This window comes from Scyliorhinus torazame, chromosome 5 (assembly GCF_047496885.1).
Source record: "Scyliorhinus torazame isolate Kashiwa2021f chromosome 5, sScyTor2.1, whole genome shotgun sequence".
NCBI lineage: Eukaryota > Metazoa > Chordata > Chondrichthyes > Carcharhiniformes > Scyliorhinidae > Scyliorhinus > Scyliorhinus torazame.
This window is the reverse complement of record NC_092711.1, coordinates 190,458,093-190,476,343: the sequence shown is the minus strand read 5'-3', so window position 1 is coordinate 190,476,343 and position 18,251 is coordinate 190,458,093. Positions and strand designations below refer to the sequence as shown.

Here is an 18,251-nt window from a genome sequence, read left to right as displayed (position 1 = left end):
GTTCATATGCACCTGCCACCCTTGTCCTTCTCGGTGCTGGGGACTGAAGGTTTGTGAGATTCTGTGAGGGTTCCCGTCAAGATGTAGATATCCAAAAGTTCTTTAGTTCCTACTCTGCTTCTCCCACCTCTGTCTTTTTCTCTGCTCTATCATGGGCCAGATTCTCATGCAGTCCCCCATCAAATGTCAGGTGCCCTTTCTTGAAATACATTACAGAACCAGTTGGGGTTTTCCAACAATCCGGCAGTTTTCATGGTCACCTTTTCCTGGTGCCGCCACGAATTACCATTTTTTATTCCGCTCAATTTCACAACCTGCCTTTGTTTTTGTGGGTTTATCTTACTCCCTTTTGTACTGTTTTAAATCAGATATTAGAACAGGAGGATTTGCAGTTGGGAAACAGAAACTGAAGATCACATCAGAGTTTGATGGAGTCGCCCAATTTATCGTAACCTGAACATTACTGTATTTTGATCATGGAAGGAAAAAGCACCATTCACAGTGGGGAGAAATTGTACATGTGTTCTATGGCTGAACCTTCGTCCAGACAATCAGCTGACCAGTCAAAACACAAACATAGTCAGACTGGGGAGAGGCTGTGGAAATGTGGGGACTGTGGGAAGGGATTCAAATGCCCTTATGACCTGGAAAGGCATCAACATAGTCACACTGGTGAGAGACCCTTCACTTGTCCCATCTGTGGGAAGGGATTCACTCATTTATCTGCCTCAGTGAGACACAAGCGAGTTCACACTGGTGAGAGACCGTTCACCTGCTCCCAGTGTGGGAAGGGATTCAGTCAGTCATCCCATCTGCTATCACACCAAAGAGCTCACAGTGATGAGAGACCTTTTAAATGCCCAGGCTGTGGGAAGTGTTTTAAAAGTTCCAGAGACCTGATGCGCCATCAGCGTGTTCACACTGAAGAGAGACCATTCAGTTGCTCTCGTTGTGGGTCTGGTTTCAAGACATCATCTGACCTCACAGTACATCAGCAAATTCACACTGGAACAAGGCCGTTCACTTGTGGTGAGTGTGGGAAGGAATTTGCTCGGTTATTCAACGTGCTGAATCACCAGCGAGTTCATACTGGCGACAAACCACTTAAATGCACAGACTGTGGGAAATGTTACAAAAGTTCCAGTGAACTGATGTCCCATCAACATGTTCACACTGATGAGAAACCGTTCCGATGCTCTCACTGTGGGACTGGGTTCAAGCACTCATCTCAACTCTCTGTACACCAGCGAGTTCACACTGAGGAGAGGCCATTTAACTGCTCCCAGTGTGGCAAAGGATTCATTCAGTTACCCCAGCTGCTGAGACACCAGCAACTTCACACTTTGGAGAGACAATTCTCCTGTTCCGAGTGTGGGAAAGGGTTCACTAATTTACCCAAACTGATAACACACCAGCGAGTCCACACTGGGGAGAGTCCATTCAACTGCTCCCAGTGTGGGAAAAGATTGACTCATTTATCCCACCTGTTGATACACCAGCGCGTTCACACTGGGGAGAGGCCATTCACCTGCTCTGACTGTGGGAAAGGATTCACTCAGTCATCTGCCCTGGTGAGACACCAGCGAATTCACACTGACGAAAGGCCTTTTAAATGCCCAGACTGTGGGAAGTGTTTTAAATGTTCCACAAACCTGGTGACCCATCAACGTTTCCACACCCATGGTAAACCATTCGGATGCTCACGCTGTAGGTCTGGGTTCAACACATTATCGGAGCTCACTGGACACCAGCAAGTTCACATTGGGGAGAAACCATTCAACTGCTCCCAGTGTGGGAAGGGATTCACTCAATCATCCCACCTGCTGACACACCAGCGAGTTCACACTGGGGAGAGGCCGTATACCTGCTCTGACTGCGGGATGGGATTCACTCAGTCATCCCACCTGCTGACACACCAGCGAGTTCACACTGGTGAGAGGCGGTTCACTTGCTGCGAGTGTGGGAAGGGATTCATTACCTCATCCACCCTACTGAGACACCAGCGAGTTCACAACTAACTGCAGTGATTGGAATTATCTGCTAATCACATTCACGACTGAACCATGTTCAATGGGGTACGTTTGTGCTGATATTAATAAACTCCAGTCCAGGTATAGGTGCTAATATTCTTGATGAAGTCAAATAAATAATTTTTTTTAAAAGTGTGTTGAATCTTTTTAATATCTCTAACACAAGTTAGCTCTTTTTGAAGGGTACTTCCTCTCCTCTGTCTTCTCCATCCTCACCTCCAAGAACATGAGCTCTTTATCACTGAGATTGTGTTCTGGGCACCTAGTCAGATCCCAACAGTGGATAAGATAGTGAGTGCTAGTAGTTTCACCCTCAGTCTGTTAACCCTTAAATTGCCCACTGTATCGTCGATCCCATTTCCGGATCCAATTTCCTAACATCTCCCTCTCAGAACACCTCCCTCCTACAAGAAAATGAACCATCAATGTACACAGATGGCCCTTTCCAAATTTAAACATTTCTTAAGATTACAAACAATTTTCATTCTATATATCATTTTACATTTTAAAACAAGCATACATCACATGACTATAGTCCATTGTAGTCTTCTCCCAGGTCATAGTCCTGATAATTATGAGCAATCTCATTTTGTTTTTGGACAACCCTTTGCAGGAATTATTTTTTTTGTCAAAAAACCCTGTAATGATATGTATATGTGTATATAATAAAGGGTTAATTATAACATCTATCAGTAATACTACCACTAGAGGGCACCATAAGATCCACCCTGAATCCCATGCCTCTGTATTTTCTGCAGTAGCCTACCGTGGGGAACCTTATCAAACGCTTTACTGAAATCCATATACACCACATCAACTGCTTTACCCTCATCCACCTATTTGGTCACCTTCTCAAAGAACTCAACAAGGTTTGTGAGGCACGACCTACCCTTCACAAAACCATGTTGACTATCTCTAATCAAATTATTCCTTTCCAGATGATTATAAATCCTATCTCTTATGAATCTTTCCAATATTTTGCCCACAACAGAAGTAAGGCTCACTGATCTATAGTTACCGGGGTTGTCTCTACTCCCCTTTTTGAACAACGGGACAACATTTGCTATCCTCCAGTCTTCTGGCACTATTCCTGTAGACAAAGATGACTTAAAGATCAAAGCCAAAGGCTCAGCAATCTCCTCCCTAGCTGCCCAGAGAATCCTAGGATAAATCCCATCCGGCCCAGGGGAGTTATCTATTTTCACACTTTCCAGAATTGCTAACACCTCCTCCTTATGAACCTCAAGCCCTTCTAGTCTAGTAGCCTGAATCTCTGTATTCTCCTGGACAACATTGTCTTTTAAAAACTTAAATTTGTGACTGAATAGGAAGGGGAAGGTACAACGCCCCTCTCCCTTGTCCAAAAGCATCCTAATTGGTATAATGTAAAAACAGGATGAAGGAGAAACATAGAGAATTGAAGCAGGAGGCGGCCATTCGGCTCTTCGAGCCTGCTCTGTTATTCATTGCCATTGTGGCAGATCATCAACTGCAGCTAACTGATTCTTCCCAGACAGCTAACACTGTGAATGTTATAACAAAATTGACAAAATTAAGAAAGTTGTAAATTAAATACGGGCTTCTGGTAAACAATTCTTGAATTCAGTTCTGAGTCAAGGTCTAACTTTTAGTTTAATAAACATTTCAATAAAAATAAATAAGATTAAAAACTTCTTTCAATCTTGTTTAAACTCAGTTTGAAGGAAAAAAAGGACATTAAATTTTGGGACCTGAAAAGTTAACTATTTCAGCAGGCAATTGATTTGCCTTCCAGTTGCCCAGAAACTTGCATGTCTATGATTATATATATGTCTAAATTACTTGATTTCAATTTTAATTGTGGATTTATTGGAACTGAACGGCACCACATAAATGTGGAAATTTTAAGCATACTCTAGGGGAATTTGGAACAAATGTGAGAATTTTATAGTGAAGGAGAATATAAGATCTTGACCGTAAGCTGCAGGCTTAACCTGAGCAGGAGCAAGATCTTCTCTGTGAACCTAAGCTGGGGGGATTGCCATTCAAACAAGCCCAGACCAAATTCCGCTATCTAGGGATCAAAGTAGCCCACAACTGGACAAGGATCCACAAATGGAACCTTATCAATCTGGTGGAGGAAGACAAAAGGGACCTGCAGACGTAAGGCACATGCCCACTCTCCCTTGCAGGGAGAATACAGACCATCAAAATGAATGTACTGCCCAGGTTCCTCTTCCTGTTTAAATCCCTCCCGATCTACATCTCCAAGGTGTTTTTCAACACAGTCGACAAACTAATCATGATGTTTGTGTGTTGCGGGGCGGGGGGGGGGGGGGGCTGCGGTGAAGGGGGAGAACCCGCGGATCCAAGAAAAGGTCCTACAAAAGCATGGTTGGCTTGACCCTCCCGAACCTACAGTTCTACCATTGGGCGGCCACTGCAGAAAGAGTGAAGGGTGGGTGAAGGAACTGGGAGCAGAGTGGGTGAAGATGGAGGAGAGTTCCTGCATAGCAACATCCCGCGAGCCCTAGCCACAGACGTTCCCCCCCCCAAGAAAAACACTTGAGACAGAACGAGGGACATTGATGGTTAGGGACATATGCAGGGACGACAGAAAAGGATCTGACGGAATGGATGCAGTTTTCCTGTTACCAAAAGGAAACGACTTGACATACATTCAAGTCAAAAGCTTTCTCTGTAAGCAAACAAGAAAGTACGCCTTTATACCAGGACACTCATGAATGGAAGAACTGCAGGACGCGGGAAGGAAAACTGCAGACATTTACGGGCGACTGTTGGAAGAGGTATGATCCCCACTTGATGAGACAAGGAACAAATGGGAGGAGGAACTCGGCATAGAGATATGGGGAGGTCCCTGGATCGAAGCACTGCACAGGATGACCTTCACCTTCACATGCACATACCTAACGCAGCTAAAAGTGGTGCAAAGAGTGTACCTAACCAGAATGAGAATGATGGGTTCCTTCTGGAGGTGGATCACAAATGTGAACGGAGCCAAGGAGGCTGGGCCAACCACACCCACTTTTTCTGGGCCTGTCCCAGACTTGTCAGGTACTGGACGACCTTTTCTGAGGCACGGTTGTGGGAGCGAAGGTGATGTCATGCGCAAAAGTGGGTGTCTTGAGTTTCAGATCTGCCAGAACTCTTTATGGGGCAGGGCGGGGAGGGGTGGTGGTGGTTTGGGGGGGGGGGGGGGGGGGGGCAGGGGGCCGGCGCCCTAACCTTTGCCTCACTGATCGCCTGCCGGAGAATCCTGCTCGGCTTGCGATTGGGAGCACCACCCAAAGTTGCGGACTGGCTGTCCAATCTGGCGGAATTTCTCAGGCTGGAACAAAATAAAATTTGTCATCCGGGGATCAGAATAGGGTTTCCACAGGATATGGAAGTTTACCAACTTGTTCCAAAATCTGTTCATAAGTGACAATCAGTAGAGTAAGGGGGGTGGGGAAGGGGTGAAGGGAGGGGGGGTGGCGAGATACAAATGGGCCCTGGGACAAAGAGGAAAAAGAAAGACGTAGGGGGGGATGGGGAGAGGGAAGGAGGAATGGGGGTGGGGCAAAGACACACAAAGAGGACCTGGTCTGAGGGCAAGCTGAAGCCCAAATTAAACTGTAAATAGACATCTATAAATCCGTGCTCTGGCCATCCTGGGGATTGTAACTGATGTGTGCAGACTAAAGGGGGGTGGGGGGTGGGGGTGCACGGCCACAATGGGAGGGAAGACAATTGCCTGGAAATAGATGAGCTGATTTCTGTTTGGCAGCATCTTGTTGGCTGGGCTGGTGTGTGTGGGCCCGAGATTCACCGACGTGGAAAGCAAAACCCTGCCAGATGCCATGGAGGGGAAGCGGGCGACCAGCGTGTGAAGGAGGCTGTCAGCCACCGCCATTCATTGCCCTTGACGCAGGTGGGGCAGAGGTGGTCAATGCCGTGGCAATACCATCTGGACTGGCCTGCATGCCTGAAAAAAGTGCACAACATCCTCAGGGTGGCCAGAGTGAGTAGGCAGCACTGTGCTTCTGGCACCAATCCCCATCCCACACACCCACCTCCACCCTGCACCACATGCAGGCACCCATTCTGGCCGCCATTGCAAGGTGCCAGGCCACTGAAGCCACCAGATACCCACCGGCTGGGGTTCATGCATCGGACTGTCTAACACTGTACATTTTCGTTTTCCCCTGCCCCCAGGAGAACGGCACCCACAACAACCATGAGCGGGAGAAGACTGGAAGGGGAGGGCCAGACCTGCGGCCTCTCAGCACAGCACAGCAGAGGGCACTGGACATGGTCGGTGGGCTTGAGGAAAGGGCATTCACCAGGGTGGAGTTTGGCCTTGGGCGAGGAGGTGCGACCCCGCTGAGTTGCGGTACCCCATGGCCCATGAGTCACCAGCCCCACCACCACACCACCTTCATACCCACCACCACCTTCACACCCACAACACCCCCACAACACCCTCACACCCACACCATCCCAACCCCACCCCTACTACCCCGCGCTACCACCAAGCACTACTCCTACACGCCCCCTTCCAAATACATCCACCCCCCCCCCCCAGCTCACAACACAATCATGCATCTTGTCTTGTGTCTGGCAGGAGCTGCTGCCGATGGGGTGGACCCTTCTGGTGTTCCCTGCCTCCGACCGCAATCACAACCACAGCCTCAGGTGTCGACCAGCAACGAGGTTGACAACGACATGGACAGGAACCATTAACCTCAATTCCCAGGACACCATGGAGTTCAACTCTGGAGATGACACAGAGTTCCTGGCACAGTTGTCTCCAATGCCCTCCACCATCCCACACTCAGTCACCTCGGTTGGGCACTTTGAAGTTGCTCCTGGGGCATTATCTGTGCGCACCACAAATGTGCTCTGGTACAGCAGATGAGGTAGGAACTCCTGAGGGGGGGCGGACAGTTGGAGGGCATCCAGGCGGTTTTCGGGCCTCTGGAACGGGCAGGCCCATCAATTGTGAAGATACATGCTCAGAACCAGGGACGATATGAGGGGTTATTGACGAGCATCCAGTACCTGCAGGTGCAGTTGGAGGTGGTGCCAACCATGCATGCCACCCAGGCCAACACAGCACGGGTGACATCCGTCATGGAGGCCTTGGGGTGAACATTTCAGCCATGAATCAACATGTCCAAGGCCTGGAGCACTCTGTGTAGGCTGCCCTCTCACAGGCAGTCATGTGCCAGGGCCACCTGGACATTGCAGAGGCGCTCCTAAGCATGGCCCAGTCACAGTGGGTAATGGCTGAGAGCATCCGTGGCATTGCCCAGGCATTGGCTGACATGGCACATACACAGAGGAAGGTGGCCCAGTCCCCGAGGGAGGTGGTGTAGTCACTGGCTGATGTGGCACAGACCCAGAAAATGGTGGCACAGTCACAGCATGCTGTGGCGCAGTCCCAGATGGATGTGGTTCACTCCCTGTGTTCCATGGCAGCAAGCATGCATACACTGGTTGAGACAGCAGATGGCTTCCAGGACTGGCAGCACCAATTGGCTGGTGAGCCTCAGGGGTTAGCTCTGCTGGCACCCCTATTCCCATAGAGTAGCCCGGGGGCCAATGGGCATCTCAAGAAAGGAGGAGGTGAAGAGGCTTGTGCCGGTGACTCCCGCAGGGGAGGTGCTGGAACACCACAGCACATTGGACTCACCCCTCCTGTCCCTGGGGCATCACATGGACAGCGGGCAGAACAGGGCAGTACCACACCACCTGGGACACCTGAGCACCGATCACCCCCTGGACCTGGGGTATGACGGCAATGGTGGCGAACCCTGCAGCCCGGCCATCCTGGTGGGTTATGTCCACATTGGAATGGATGTATTGGACCGACTTCCCATACAGGGCCTCCATGATGGTGAGGATGCACCTGTGCACCAAGCTCTGTGAGATTGCAGACAGAGGCCCCCACTTGGCACCTAGGAGGACCCCATAGCATAAACGGCCATTGCCATGATGGTCCCTGGGAGCAGGTGTCCTTCCCCCATTCCCCTGTGGTGCCAGGTGTGTCATGATCCAGCAGATATGTCGCATTGCCCCCCTGCTCAGCCGCTTCAACAGCATGCCCGGTCCGCAGGTCCTCGAATAACAAGTGGTGCCAATACACAAGAGGCCTCATGCAGCACCTCATTTTCATCTCTTCGGTCTGTTGGATGGCCGACTCTCCATCCTCACTGGCTGCCTCCTGTTCCTCGAGCAGCTCCAGCTTGTACAGCCTCAGTGGATTCCCCTGGGCTCCGGCAACTAGGAGGAATGCCACCATTGCTGTATTCCAATATCCATTGTCTACTCGTCAAGAGGAAGAAGGAGCCTTATGTAAAGATGAGACATGAAGGTTCAGTTAGGGCACTCGAGAGTTACAAGTTAGCTAAGAAGGACATCAAGAGAGAGCTAAGAAGAGCCAGGAGGGGACATGAGAAGTCTTTGGCAGGTAGGATCAAGGATAACCCTAAAGCTTTCTATAGATATGTCAGGAATAAAAGAATGACTAGGGTAAGAGTAGGGCCAGTCAAGGACAGTAATGGCAAGTTGTGCGTGGAGACCGAGGAGATAGGAGAGGCGCTAAATGAATATTTTTCGTCAGTATTCACACAGGAAAATTACAATGTTGTCGAGGCGAATACTGAGATTCAGGCTACTGGACTAGAAGGGCTTGAGGTTCATAAGGAAGAGGTGTTAGCAATTCTGGAAAGTGTGAAAATAGATAAGTCCCCTGGGCCGGATTGGATTTATCCTAGGATTGTCTGGGAAGCTAGGGAGGAGATTGCTGAGCCTTTGGCATTGATCTTTAAGTCATCTTTGTCTACAGGAATAGTGGCAGAAGACTGGAGGATAGCAAATGTTGTCCCCTTGTTCAAGAAGGGGACTGGAGACAGCCCCGGTAACTATAGACCAGTGAGCCTTACTTCTGTTGTGGGCAAAATATTGGAAAGATTCATAAGAGATAGGATTTATAATCATCTGGAAAGGAATCATTTGATTAGAGATAGTCAACACGGTTTTGTGAAGGGTTGGTCGTTCCTCACAAACCTTATTGAGTTCTTTGAAAAGGTGACCAAACAGGTGGATGAGGGTAAAGCAGTTGATGTGGTGTATATGGATTTCAGTAAAGCGTTTGATAAGGTTCCCCATGGTAGGCTACTGCAGGAAATACGGAGGCATGGGATTCAGGATGATTTAGCAGTTTGGATCAGAAATTGGCTAGCTGGAAGAAGACAAAGGGTGGTGGTTGATGGGAAATGTTCAGACTGAAGTCCAGTTACTAGTAGTGTTCCACAAGGATCTGTTTTGGGGCCACTGCTGTTTGTCATTTTTATAAATGACCTGGAGGAGGGCGTTGAAGGATGGGTGAGTAAATTTGCAGATGACACTAAAGTCGGTGGAGTTGTGGACAGTGCGGACGGATGTTACAAGTTACAGAGGGACTTAGATAAGCTGCAGTGCTGGGCTGAGAGGTGGCAAATGGAGTTTAATGCAGAAAAGTGTGAGGTGATTCATTCTGGAAGGAATAACAGGAAGACAGAGTACTAGGCTAATGGTAAGATTCTTGGTAGTGTGGATGAGCAAAGAGATCTCGGTGTCCATGTACATAGTTGCCACCCAGGTTGAGAGGGTTGTTAAGAAGGCGTACGGTGTATTAGCTTTTATTGGTCGAGGGATTGGGTTTCGGAGCCATGAGGTCATGTTGCAGCTGTACAGAACTCTGGTGCGGCCGCATTTGGAGGATTGCGTGCAATTCTGGTCGCCGCATTATAGGAAGGATGTGGAAGCATTGGAAAGGGTGCAGAGGAGATTTAACAGAATGTTGCCTGGTCTGGAGGGAAGATCTTATGAGGAAAGGCTGAGGGACTTGAGGCTGTTTTCGTTAGAGAGAAGAAGGTTAAGAGGTGACTTAATTTAGGCATACACGATGATCAGAGGATTGGATAGGGTGGACAGTGAGTGCCTTTTTCCTCGGATGGTGCTGTCTAGCACGAGGGGACATAGCTTTAAATTGAGGGGAGATAGATATAAGACAGATGTCAGAGGTAGGTTCTTTACTCAGAGAGTAGTAAGGGCGTGGAATGCTCTGCCTGCAACAGTAGTGGACTCGCCAACACTAAGGGCATTCAAATGGTCATTGGAAAGACATATGGACGATAAGGGAATAGTGTAGATGGGCTTTAGAGTGGTTTTGCGGGTCGGCACAACTTTGAGGGCCGAAGGGCCTATACTGCGCAGTAATGTTCTATGTACCGAGGGTGAAAGACCAACATGTTGGCTTGGTTCGTATCCCCCCACCCCCGCCCAATCAGGTCCACCAGGCTATACGGTTGGCACTGTGGACCCTGCCCCGCATGTACCCCCATCCCCGCACCCCTGGTCCCATTGGTACCCAACACCATGGGGGTCGCTGGCCCTGGTGCCTGTCCCTGTTGCTAGGGGTACTGTCAGCTGGTTCTGCCCTTGCCAGCGGCATACTCCATGGACCCCGTCTGGCACCCCCTTTTGGGGCTGATGTGGCATTGCACTTGGGTGGGCTGCATGATGCCTCATCGGCGAAGGATGCCAGTTGATGGGGTGGGGGTATAGCGGACCTCGTGGTGCAGGGTTCGTGGGGTGGAGGCTAGGGATGGGTGGCACTCTGCAGGGTCCACTGTGGGCGGCCAGTAGGGTGCGCGGCAAGATAGCTGCCTTGCAGGCCGTGGCATTGGTGGTCAGTGCTTGGACACCCAGTCCCATGGGAAGTCACCCCGGCCCCGCGGCCCATCCCGCCGTCCCACACCCCCCGCTCCCCAGGCCCTGGCTGGGCCCCCCCACTCCAACAAGCCTGGCCATTGTCAGGACCGGCAGCCCACGGTCGCGTCTCTCTATGCCCTACCTCCTCTCTTCCTTATCAACCACTGTGCCTGTTCCCCAATATTTCATAGCAAAAATACCTCGCCACGGGGAATCCCACCAGTGGAAGAGGAGCATTGCTGAGGTCATGGAGAACACTGGGTCAGGCCCGCTAATGATATGCAAATGGTGTTTGTGGAAAACCACTGTGTTCCTATATTAAGGGTTGTACGGTAGAACCTGCACCACAGGTTCACCTGGGCCCCTGCATGCTAGCTCCGCCCAGGAGCCGGGTTATAAATATGCGTGGCCTTCAGCTCGCAGCCATTTCGTCAGCTGCTGTAGGAGGCCACACTTCAGAGACTAATAAAGCCTCAGTTTGAATTCAACTTCGTCTCCAGCCAAATTGATCGTGCCTCAGTGTTTACTGTACATGGGGAGAAAAATGCATTGATGCCACTGCCGAGGAATCGGAAAATTGCGATTTGGAATGAACCCGGCATCCGTCATGATTTTGCCGTCAAAACCGATTCTCCACCCAATTCCAGATTTCGACGCCAGCTGATGGAGAATACTGGCCAAGATGTGAAAACCCAATAAAAACATTTTGAAAAAAAATTGGGTAAAATAACCAAGATGGGGATGGGGAGAGATTATTTTACATAATGAATTATGCTGATCTGGAACACATTGTCTGAATGACTGTTGGAAGCAGATCCAATCGTCACTTTCCAAAGTGATATGGACTGATCGTTCTGTACACAGGCGGGGTTCACAGATACACAGAGTGCTCGTGGTTGCCATGGCAACACACTCCCCATTTTTTGGTTCAGGGGCTTGAGTGGAACTTTCCACTTTGAAAGTGTCATCAATCATTGCACATTGGACCTACAAACTTGTATCTGACACTCCCAGTGAAGGGGAGCATATGTGGATGGATGGATGATTTCAGGAAGCTCTTTCCTGCTTGACATGATTTTTCCTCTCGAAAACCAGTTCATAAACTTTATTTCTGTGGGTCCTATGTCAATCACTTATTCAATTGTCCGTTAGCAAGAAACGGATATTCAAATTAATCCCTCATATTTCCATCAGAGGTCCATGAAATCATTTTGTGGCTTATCACTTGCTAGGAAATACCGTTTAACCTTTACTCAGACATGAGATTGCCGCACCTTATCAAGTTTGTTTTGTTTCAGGGTCTGTGCTAGTGACATGTTCTTTGCAGAGATAACAGACCCACATTGTGCAGTGTTTGTCAACCCAGAAAGCTTTCTTCATCCGAGAGAGAGGGAGATTGCGATAGTATTCAATACATCTCTGAAGATTTTATAAGCTGATTATTACAGATGTCCCTATCTTGAGAAGGGAAGATTCTTACTGACTTCTCACAACTGATTTTCTCACTATTTCTAACAACGAACTTGTTTTCCTAATTTCTTGATGACAGACTGTAGATAACATATTAAAGGGTGGTTACGAATCGGCGGAGGTTGGAGTATTTTCGGCTGTATCGTGGGACGAGGCAGGGGTGCCCCCCCTGTTTGCATTAGCAATTGAACCCTTGGCCATGTCATTAAGAGAGTCTAGGAAATGGAGGGGGGTGGTCCGAGGGGGAGAGGAGCATCGAGTGTCGCTTTATGCAGACGACCTGTTGCTGTATGTGGCGGATCCAGTGGAGGGGATGGTGGAGGTCATGTAGACTCGAAGGGAGTTTGGGGATTTTTCGGGCTACAAGCTTAATGTAGGGAAGAGTGAGCTTTTTGTAGTACAGTCAGGAGACCAGGAAAGAGGGATAGACGATCTACCGCTGAGGAGGGCGGGAAGGAGCTTTTGGTACTTGGGGATCCAAATAGCTAGGAGTTGGGGGGCCCGACATAAACTTAATCTGACGAGGCTGGTGGAGCAGATGGAGGAGGACTTCAAACGATGGTACATGTTGCCGCTCTCGCTAGCGGGTAGAGTGCAGTCGGTCAAAATGGTGGTCCTCCCGAGGTTTCTTTTTGTGTTCCAGTGCCTTCCAATTGTAAACATTTAACAACCTCCTTACCTTGCAGGTCAGCTGGGAGCGGGAGAGAGAGAGAGCCGGGACATTGAAAACAGCGCGGGAGATGTAAAAAGCGCGGGAGCTGCGAGTCAGACCGGAGAGTTTAAAAGTTTGCGGCCTGGGAGAGGTAAGTACTGTTTAAAAACTTCCTTACCTTGCAGGTCAGCTGTTAGTTTCGGGAGTTCAGTTCCGGGAGCAGGCCTATTGGCTGACTGTAAATCAGGAAGGATACAAAAGGTGTGGCTGAAGTGCCTTTAGAAATGGAGTGCTGGAAGCAAACAGAGTGTATCTGAGTTTGGGTAAGGCTGAGTGAGGGTAAGAGGTGAGTGAGGGCTGTGTTTTTTGGAGTTTGGTGTTTGGGGTTGAGTTTCCAAAAAAAATTTTAAAAATTCAATTAATTAAGGAAATTAATTAACTAGTTAAGGGAATTTGGTGCTCATCTTAAGGAGGTGCAGAGAACATAGAACATAGAACAATACAGCGCAGTACAGGCCCTTCGGCCCACGATGTTGCACCGAAACAAAAGCCATCCAACCTACACTATGCCATTATCATCCATATGTTTATCCAATAAACTTTTAAATGCCCTCAATGTTGGCGAGTTCACCACTGTAGCAGGTAGGGCATTCCACGGCCTCACGACTCTTTGCGTAAAGAACCTACCTCTGACCTCTGTCCTATATCTATTACCCCGCAGTTTAAAGTTATGTCCCCTCGTGCCAGCCATATCCATCCGCGGGAGAAGGCTCTCACTGTCCACCCTATCCAACCCCCTGATCATTTTGTATGCCTCTATTAAGTCTCCTCTTAACCTTCTTCTCTCCAACGAAAACAACCTCAAGTCCATCAGCCTTTCCTCATAAGATTTTCCCTCCATACCAGGCAACATCCTGGTAAATCTCCTCTGCACCCGCTCCAAAGCCTCCACGTCCTTCCTATAATGCGGTGACCAGAACTGTACGCAATACTCCAAATGCGGCCGTACCAGAGTTCTGTACAGCTGCAACATGACCTCCCGACTCCGGAACTCAATCCCTCTACCAATAAAGGCCAACACTCCATAGGCCTTCTTCACAACCCTATCAACCTGGGTGGCAACTTTCAGGGATCTATGTACATGGACACCTAGATCCCTCTGCTCATCCACACTTTCAAGAACTTTACCATTAGCCAAATATTCCGCATTCCTGTTATTCCTTCCAAAGTGAATCACCTCACACTTCTCTACATTAAACTCCATTTGCCACCTTCGGCCCAGCTCTGCAGCTTATCTATATCCCTCTGTAATCTGCTACATCCTTCCACACTATCGACAACACCACCGACTTTAGTATCGTCTGCAAATTTACTCACCCACCCTTCTGCGCCTTCCTCTAGGTCATTGATAAAAATGACAAACAGCAACGGCCCCAGAACAGATCCTTGTGGTACTCCACTTGTGACTGTACTCCATTCTGAACATTTCCCATCAACCACCACCCTCTGTCTTCTTTCAGCTAGCCAATTTCTGATCCACATCTCTAAATCACCCTCAATCCCCAGCCTCCGTATTTTTTGCAATAGCCTACCGTGGGGAACCTTATCAAACGCTTTGCTGAAATCCATATACACCACATCAACTGCTCTACCCTCGTCTACCTGTTCAGTCACCTTCTCAAAGAACTCAATAAGGTTTGTGAGGCATGACCTACCCTTCACAAAGCCATGCTGACTATCCCTGATCATATTATTTGAAGCAGACCTGTGAGGGAGTCTCGGGAGCAATTACATCACAGCCAGCAGGTAAGTGATTGGCTTGTGACTGGTAAGTGATTTTTCTCTCTTTGACTTTCTTTTAGCTGAGTAGTGTAATTCAAATTTAACTTCAGGATTAAGTCATGGCAGGAGAGCTCAGACCCGTGTCATGCTCCTCTTGTGAGATGTGGCAAGTAAGGGACCCTTCTGGTGTCCCTGACTCCTTCATCTGCAAGAAGTGTGTCCAACTGCAGCTCCTCTTAGACCACTTGACGGCTCTGGAGCTGCGGATGGATTCACTTTGGAGCATCCGCGATGCTGAGGAAGTTGTGGATAGCACATTCAGTGAGTTGGTCACACCGCAGATTAAAATTACTGAGGCAGATAGGGAATGGGTGACCAACAGACAGAGGAAGAGTAGGAAGGCAGTGCAGGGATCCCCTGCGGTCATCTCCCTCCAAAACAGATTTACCGTTTTGGAAACTGTTGGGGGAGATGGCTCACCAGGGGAAGGTGGCAGCAGCCAGGTTCATGGCACCGTGGCTGGCTCTGCTGCACAGAAGGGCGGGAAAAAGAGTGGCAGAGCTATAGTGATAGGGGATTCAATTGTAAGGGGAATAGACAGGCGTTTCTGCGGACGCAAACGAGAATCCAGGTTGGTATGTTGCCTCCCTGGTGCAAGGGTCAAGGATGTCTCGGAGCGGCTGCAGGGCATTCTGGAGGGGGAGGGTGAACAGCCAGCTGTCGTGGTGCATACAGGCACCAACGATATAGGTACAAAATGGGATGAGGTCCTACAAGCTGAATTTAGGGAGTTAGGAGTTAAACTAAAAAGTAGGACCTCAAAGGTAGTAATCTCAGGATTGCTACCAGTGCCACGTGATAGTCAGAGTAGGAATGACAGGATAGCTAGGATGAATACGTGGCTTGAGAGATGGTGCAAGAGGGAGGGTTTCAAATTCCTGGGACATTGGGACCGATTCTGGGGGAGGTGGGACCTGTACAAATCGGACGGTCTGCATCTGGGTGGGACCGGAACCAATGTTCTCGGGGGTGTGTTTGCTAGTGCAGTTGGGGAGGGTTTAAACTAATGTGGCAGGGGGATGGGAACCGATGTAGGAAGTCAGTGGGGACGGAAACAAAAGGCAGGAAGGGAGAGTGTGTAAAACATGACCAGAGAAAGCAGGGCAGAGAGCAAGGAAAGTCTACATTAAACTGCATTTATTTCAATGCAAGGGGCCTGACGGGCAAAGCGGATGAACTCAGGGCATGGATGGGCACATGGGACTGGGATATTATAGCTATGACTGAAACATGGCTAAGGGAGGGGCAGGACTGGCAGCTCAATGTTCCGGGGTACAGATGCTATAGAAAGGATAGAACAGGAGGTAAGAGAGGAGTGGGAGTGGCGTTTTTGATTAGGGAGAACATCACGGCAGTACTTAGAGGGGATATATCCGAGGGTTCGCCCACTGAGTCTATATGGGTGGAACTGAAAAATAAGAAGGGAGAGATCACCTTGATAGGACTGTACTACAGGCCCCCAAATAGTCAGCGGGAAATTGAGGAGCAAATATGTAAGGAGATTACAGATAGCTGCAAGAATAATAGGGTGGTAATAGTAGGGGACTTTAACTTTCCCAACATTGACTGGGACAGCCATAGCATTAGGGGCGTGGATGGAGGGAAATTTGTGGAGTGTATTCAGGAGGAATTTCTCATTCAGTATGTGGATGGACCGACTCGAGAGGGGGCAAAACTTGACCTCGTCTTGGGAAATAAGGAAGGGCAAGTGACAGAAGTGTTAGTGAGGGATCACTTTGGGACAAGTGACCATAACTCCATTAGTTTTAAGATAGCTATGGAGAATGATAGGTCTGGCCCAAGAGTTAAAATTCTTAATTGGGGCAAGGCCAATTTTGATGGTATCAGACAGGAACTTTCAGAGGTAGATTGGGGGAGACTGTTGGCAGGCAAAGGGACGGCTGGTAAATGGGAGGCTTTTAAAAATGTGTTAACCATGGTTCAGGGTAAGCACATTCCCTTTAGAGTGAAGGGCAAGGCTGGTAGAAGTAGGGAACCCTGGATGACTCGAGATATTGAGACTCTGGTCAAAAAGAAGGAGGCATATGACGTACATAAACAACTGGGATCAAGTGGATCCCTTGAAGAGTATAGAGATTGTCGAAATAGAGTTAAGAGGGAAATCAGGAGGGCAAAAAGGGGACATGAAATTGCTTTGGCAAATAATGCAAAGGAGAAGCCAAAGAGCTTCTACAGATACATAAAGGGAAAAGGAGTAACTAGGGACAGAGTAGGGCCTCTTAAGGATCAACAAAGACATCTATGTGCAGAGCCACAAGAGTTGGGTGAGATCCTGAATGAATATTTCTCATCGGTATTCACGGTGGAGAAAGGCATGGATGTTAGGAAACTAAGGGAAATAAATAGTGATGTCTTGAGAAGTGTGCATATTACAGAGGAGGAGGTGCTGGAAGTCTTAAAGCGCATCAAGGTAGATAAATCCCCGGGACCTGATGAAATGTATCCCAGGATGTTGTGGGAGGCTAGGGAGGAAATTGCGGGTCCCCTAACAGAGATATTTGAATCATCGGCAGCCACAGGTGAGGTGCCTGAAGATTGGAGAGTGGCGAATGTTGTGCCCTTGTTTCCGAAGGGCAGCAGGGAAAAGCCTGGGAACTACAGACCGGTGAGCCTAATGTCTGTAGTAGGTGAGTTGCTAGAAGGTATTCTGAGAGACAGGATCTACAAGCATTTAGAGAGGCAAGGACTGATTCGGGGCAGTCAGCATGGCTTTGTGCGTGGAAAATCATGTCTCACAAATTTGATTGAGTTTTTTGAGGGGGTGACCAAGAAGGTAGATGAGGGCAGTGCAGTAGACGTTGTCTACATGGACTTTAGCAAAGCCTTTGACAAGGTACCGCATGGCAGGTTATTGCAGAAGGTTAAAGCTCACGGGATCCAGGGTGAGGTTGCCAATTGGATTCAAAATTGGCTGGACGACAGAAGACAGAGGGTGGTTGTAGAGGGTTGTTGTTCAAACTGGAGGCCTGTGACCAGTGGTGTGCCTCAGGGATCAGTGCTGGGTCCACTGTTATTTGTGATTTATATTAATGATTTGGATGAGAATTTAGGAGGCATGGTTAGTAAGTTTGCAGATGACACCAAGATTGGTGGCACAGTGGATAGTGAAGAAGGTTATCTAGGATTGCAACGGGATCTTGATCAATTAGGCCAGTGGGCCGACGAATGGCAGATGGAGTTTAATTTAGATAAATGTGAGGTGATGCATTTTGGCAGATCGAATCAGGCCAGGACCTACTCAGTTAATGGTATGGCGTTGGGGAGAGTTATAGAACAAAGAGATCTAGGAGTACAGGTTTATAGCTCCTTGAAGGTGGAGTCGCAGGTGGACAGGGTGGTGAAGAAGGCATTCGGCATGCTTGGTTTCATTGGTCAGAACATTGAATACAGGAGTTGGGACGTCTTGTTGAAGTTGTACAAGACATTGGTATGGCCACACTTGGAATACTGTGTGCAGTTCTGGTCACCCTATTATAGAAAGGATATTATTAAACTAG

At 48.6% G+C, this 18,251-nt stretch overlaps 1 protein-coding gene across 1 annotated transcript in view; it reads left to right on the top strand.

Annotated features, from left to right (window-relative positions):
* The first annotated feature begins 496 nt into the window (after positions 1-496).
* LOC140418092 (uncharacterized) overlaps positions 497-18,251 on the top strand; it is a 164,123-nt gene continuing 146,368 nt past the window's right edge. Inside the window, 1 exon segment of the mRNA XM_072501512.1 lies at positions 497-2,015. Within this exon segment, the coding sequence (XP_072357613.1) occupies positions 519-2,015 (1,497 nt within the window). The 5' untranslated portion in view covers positions 497-518.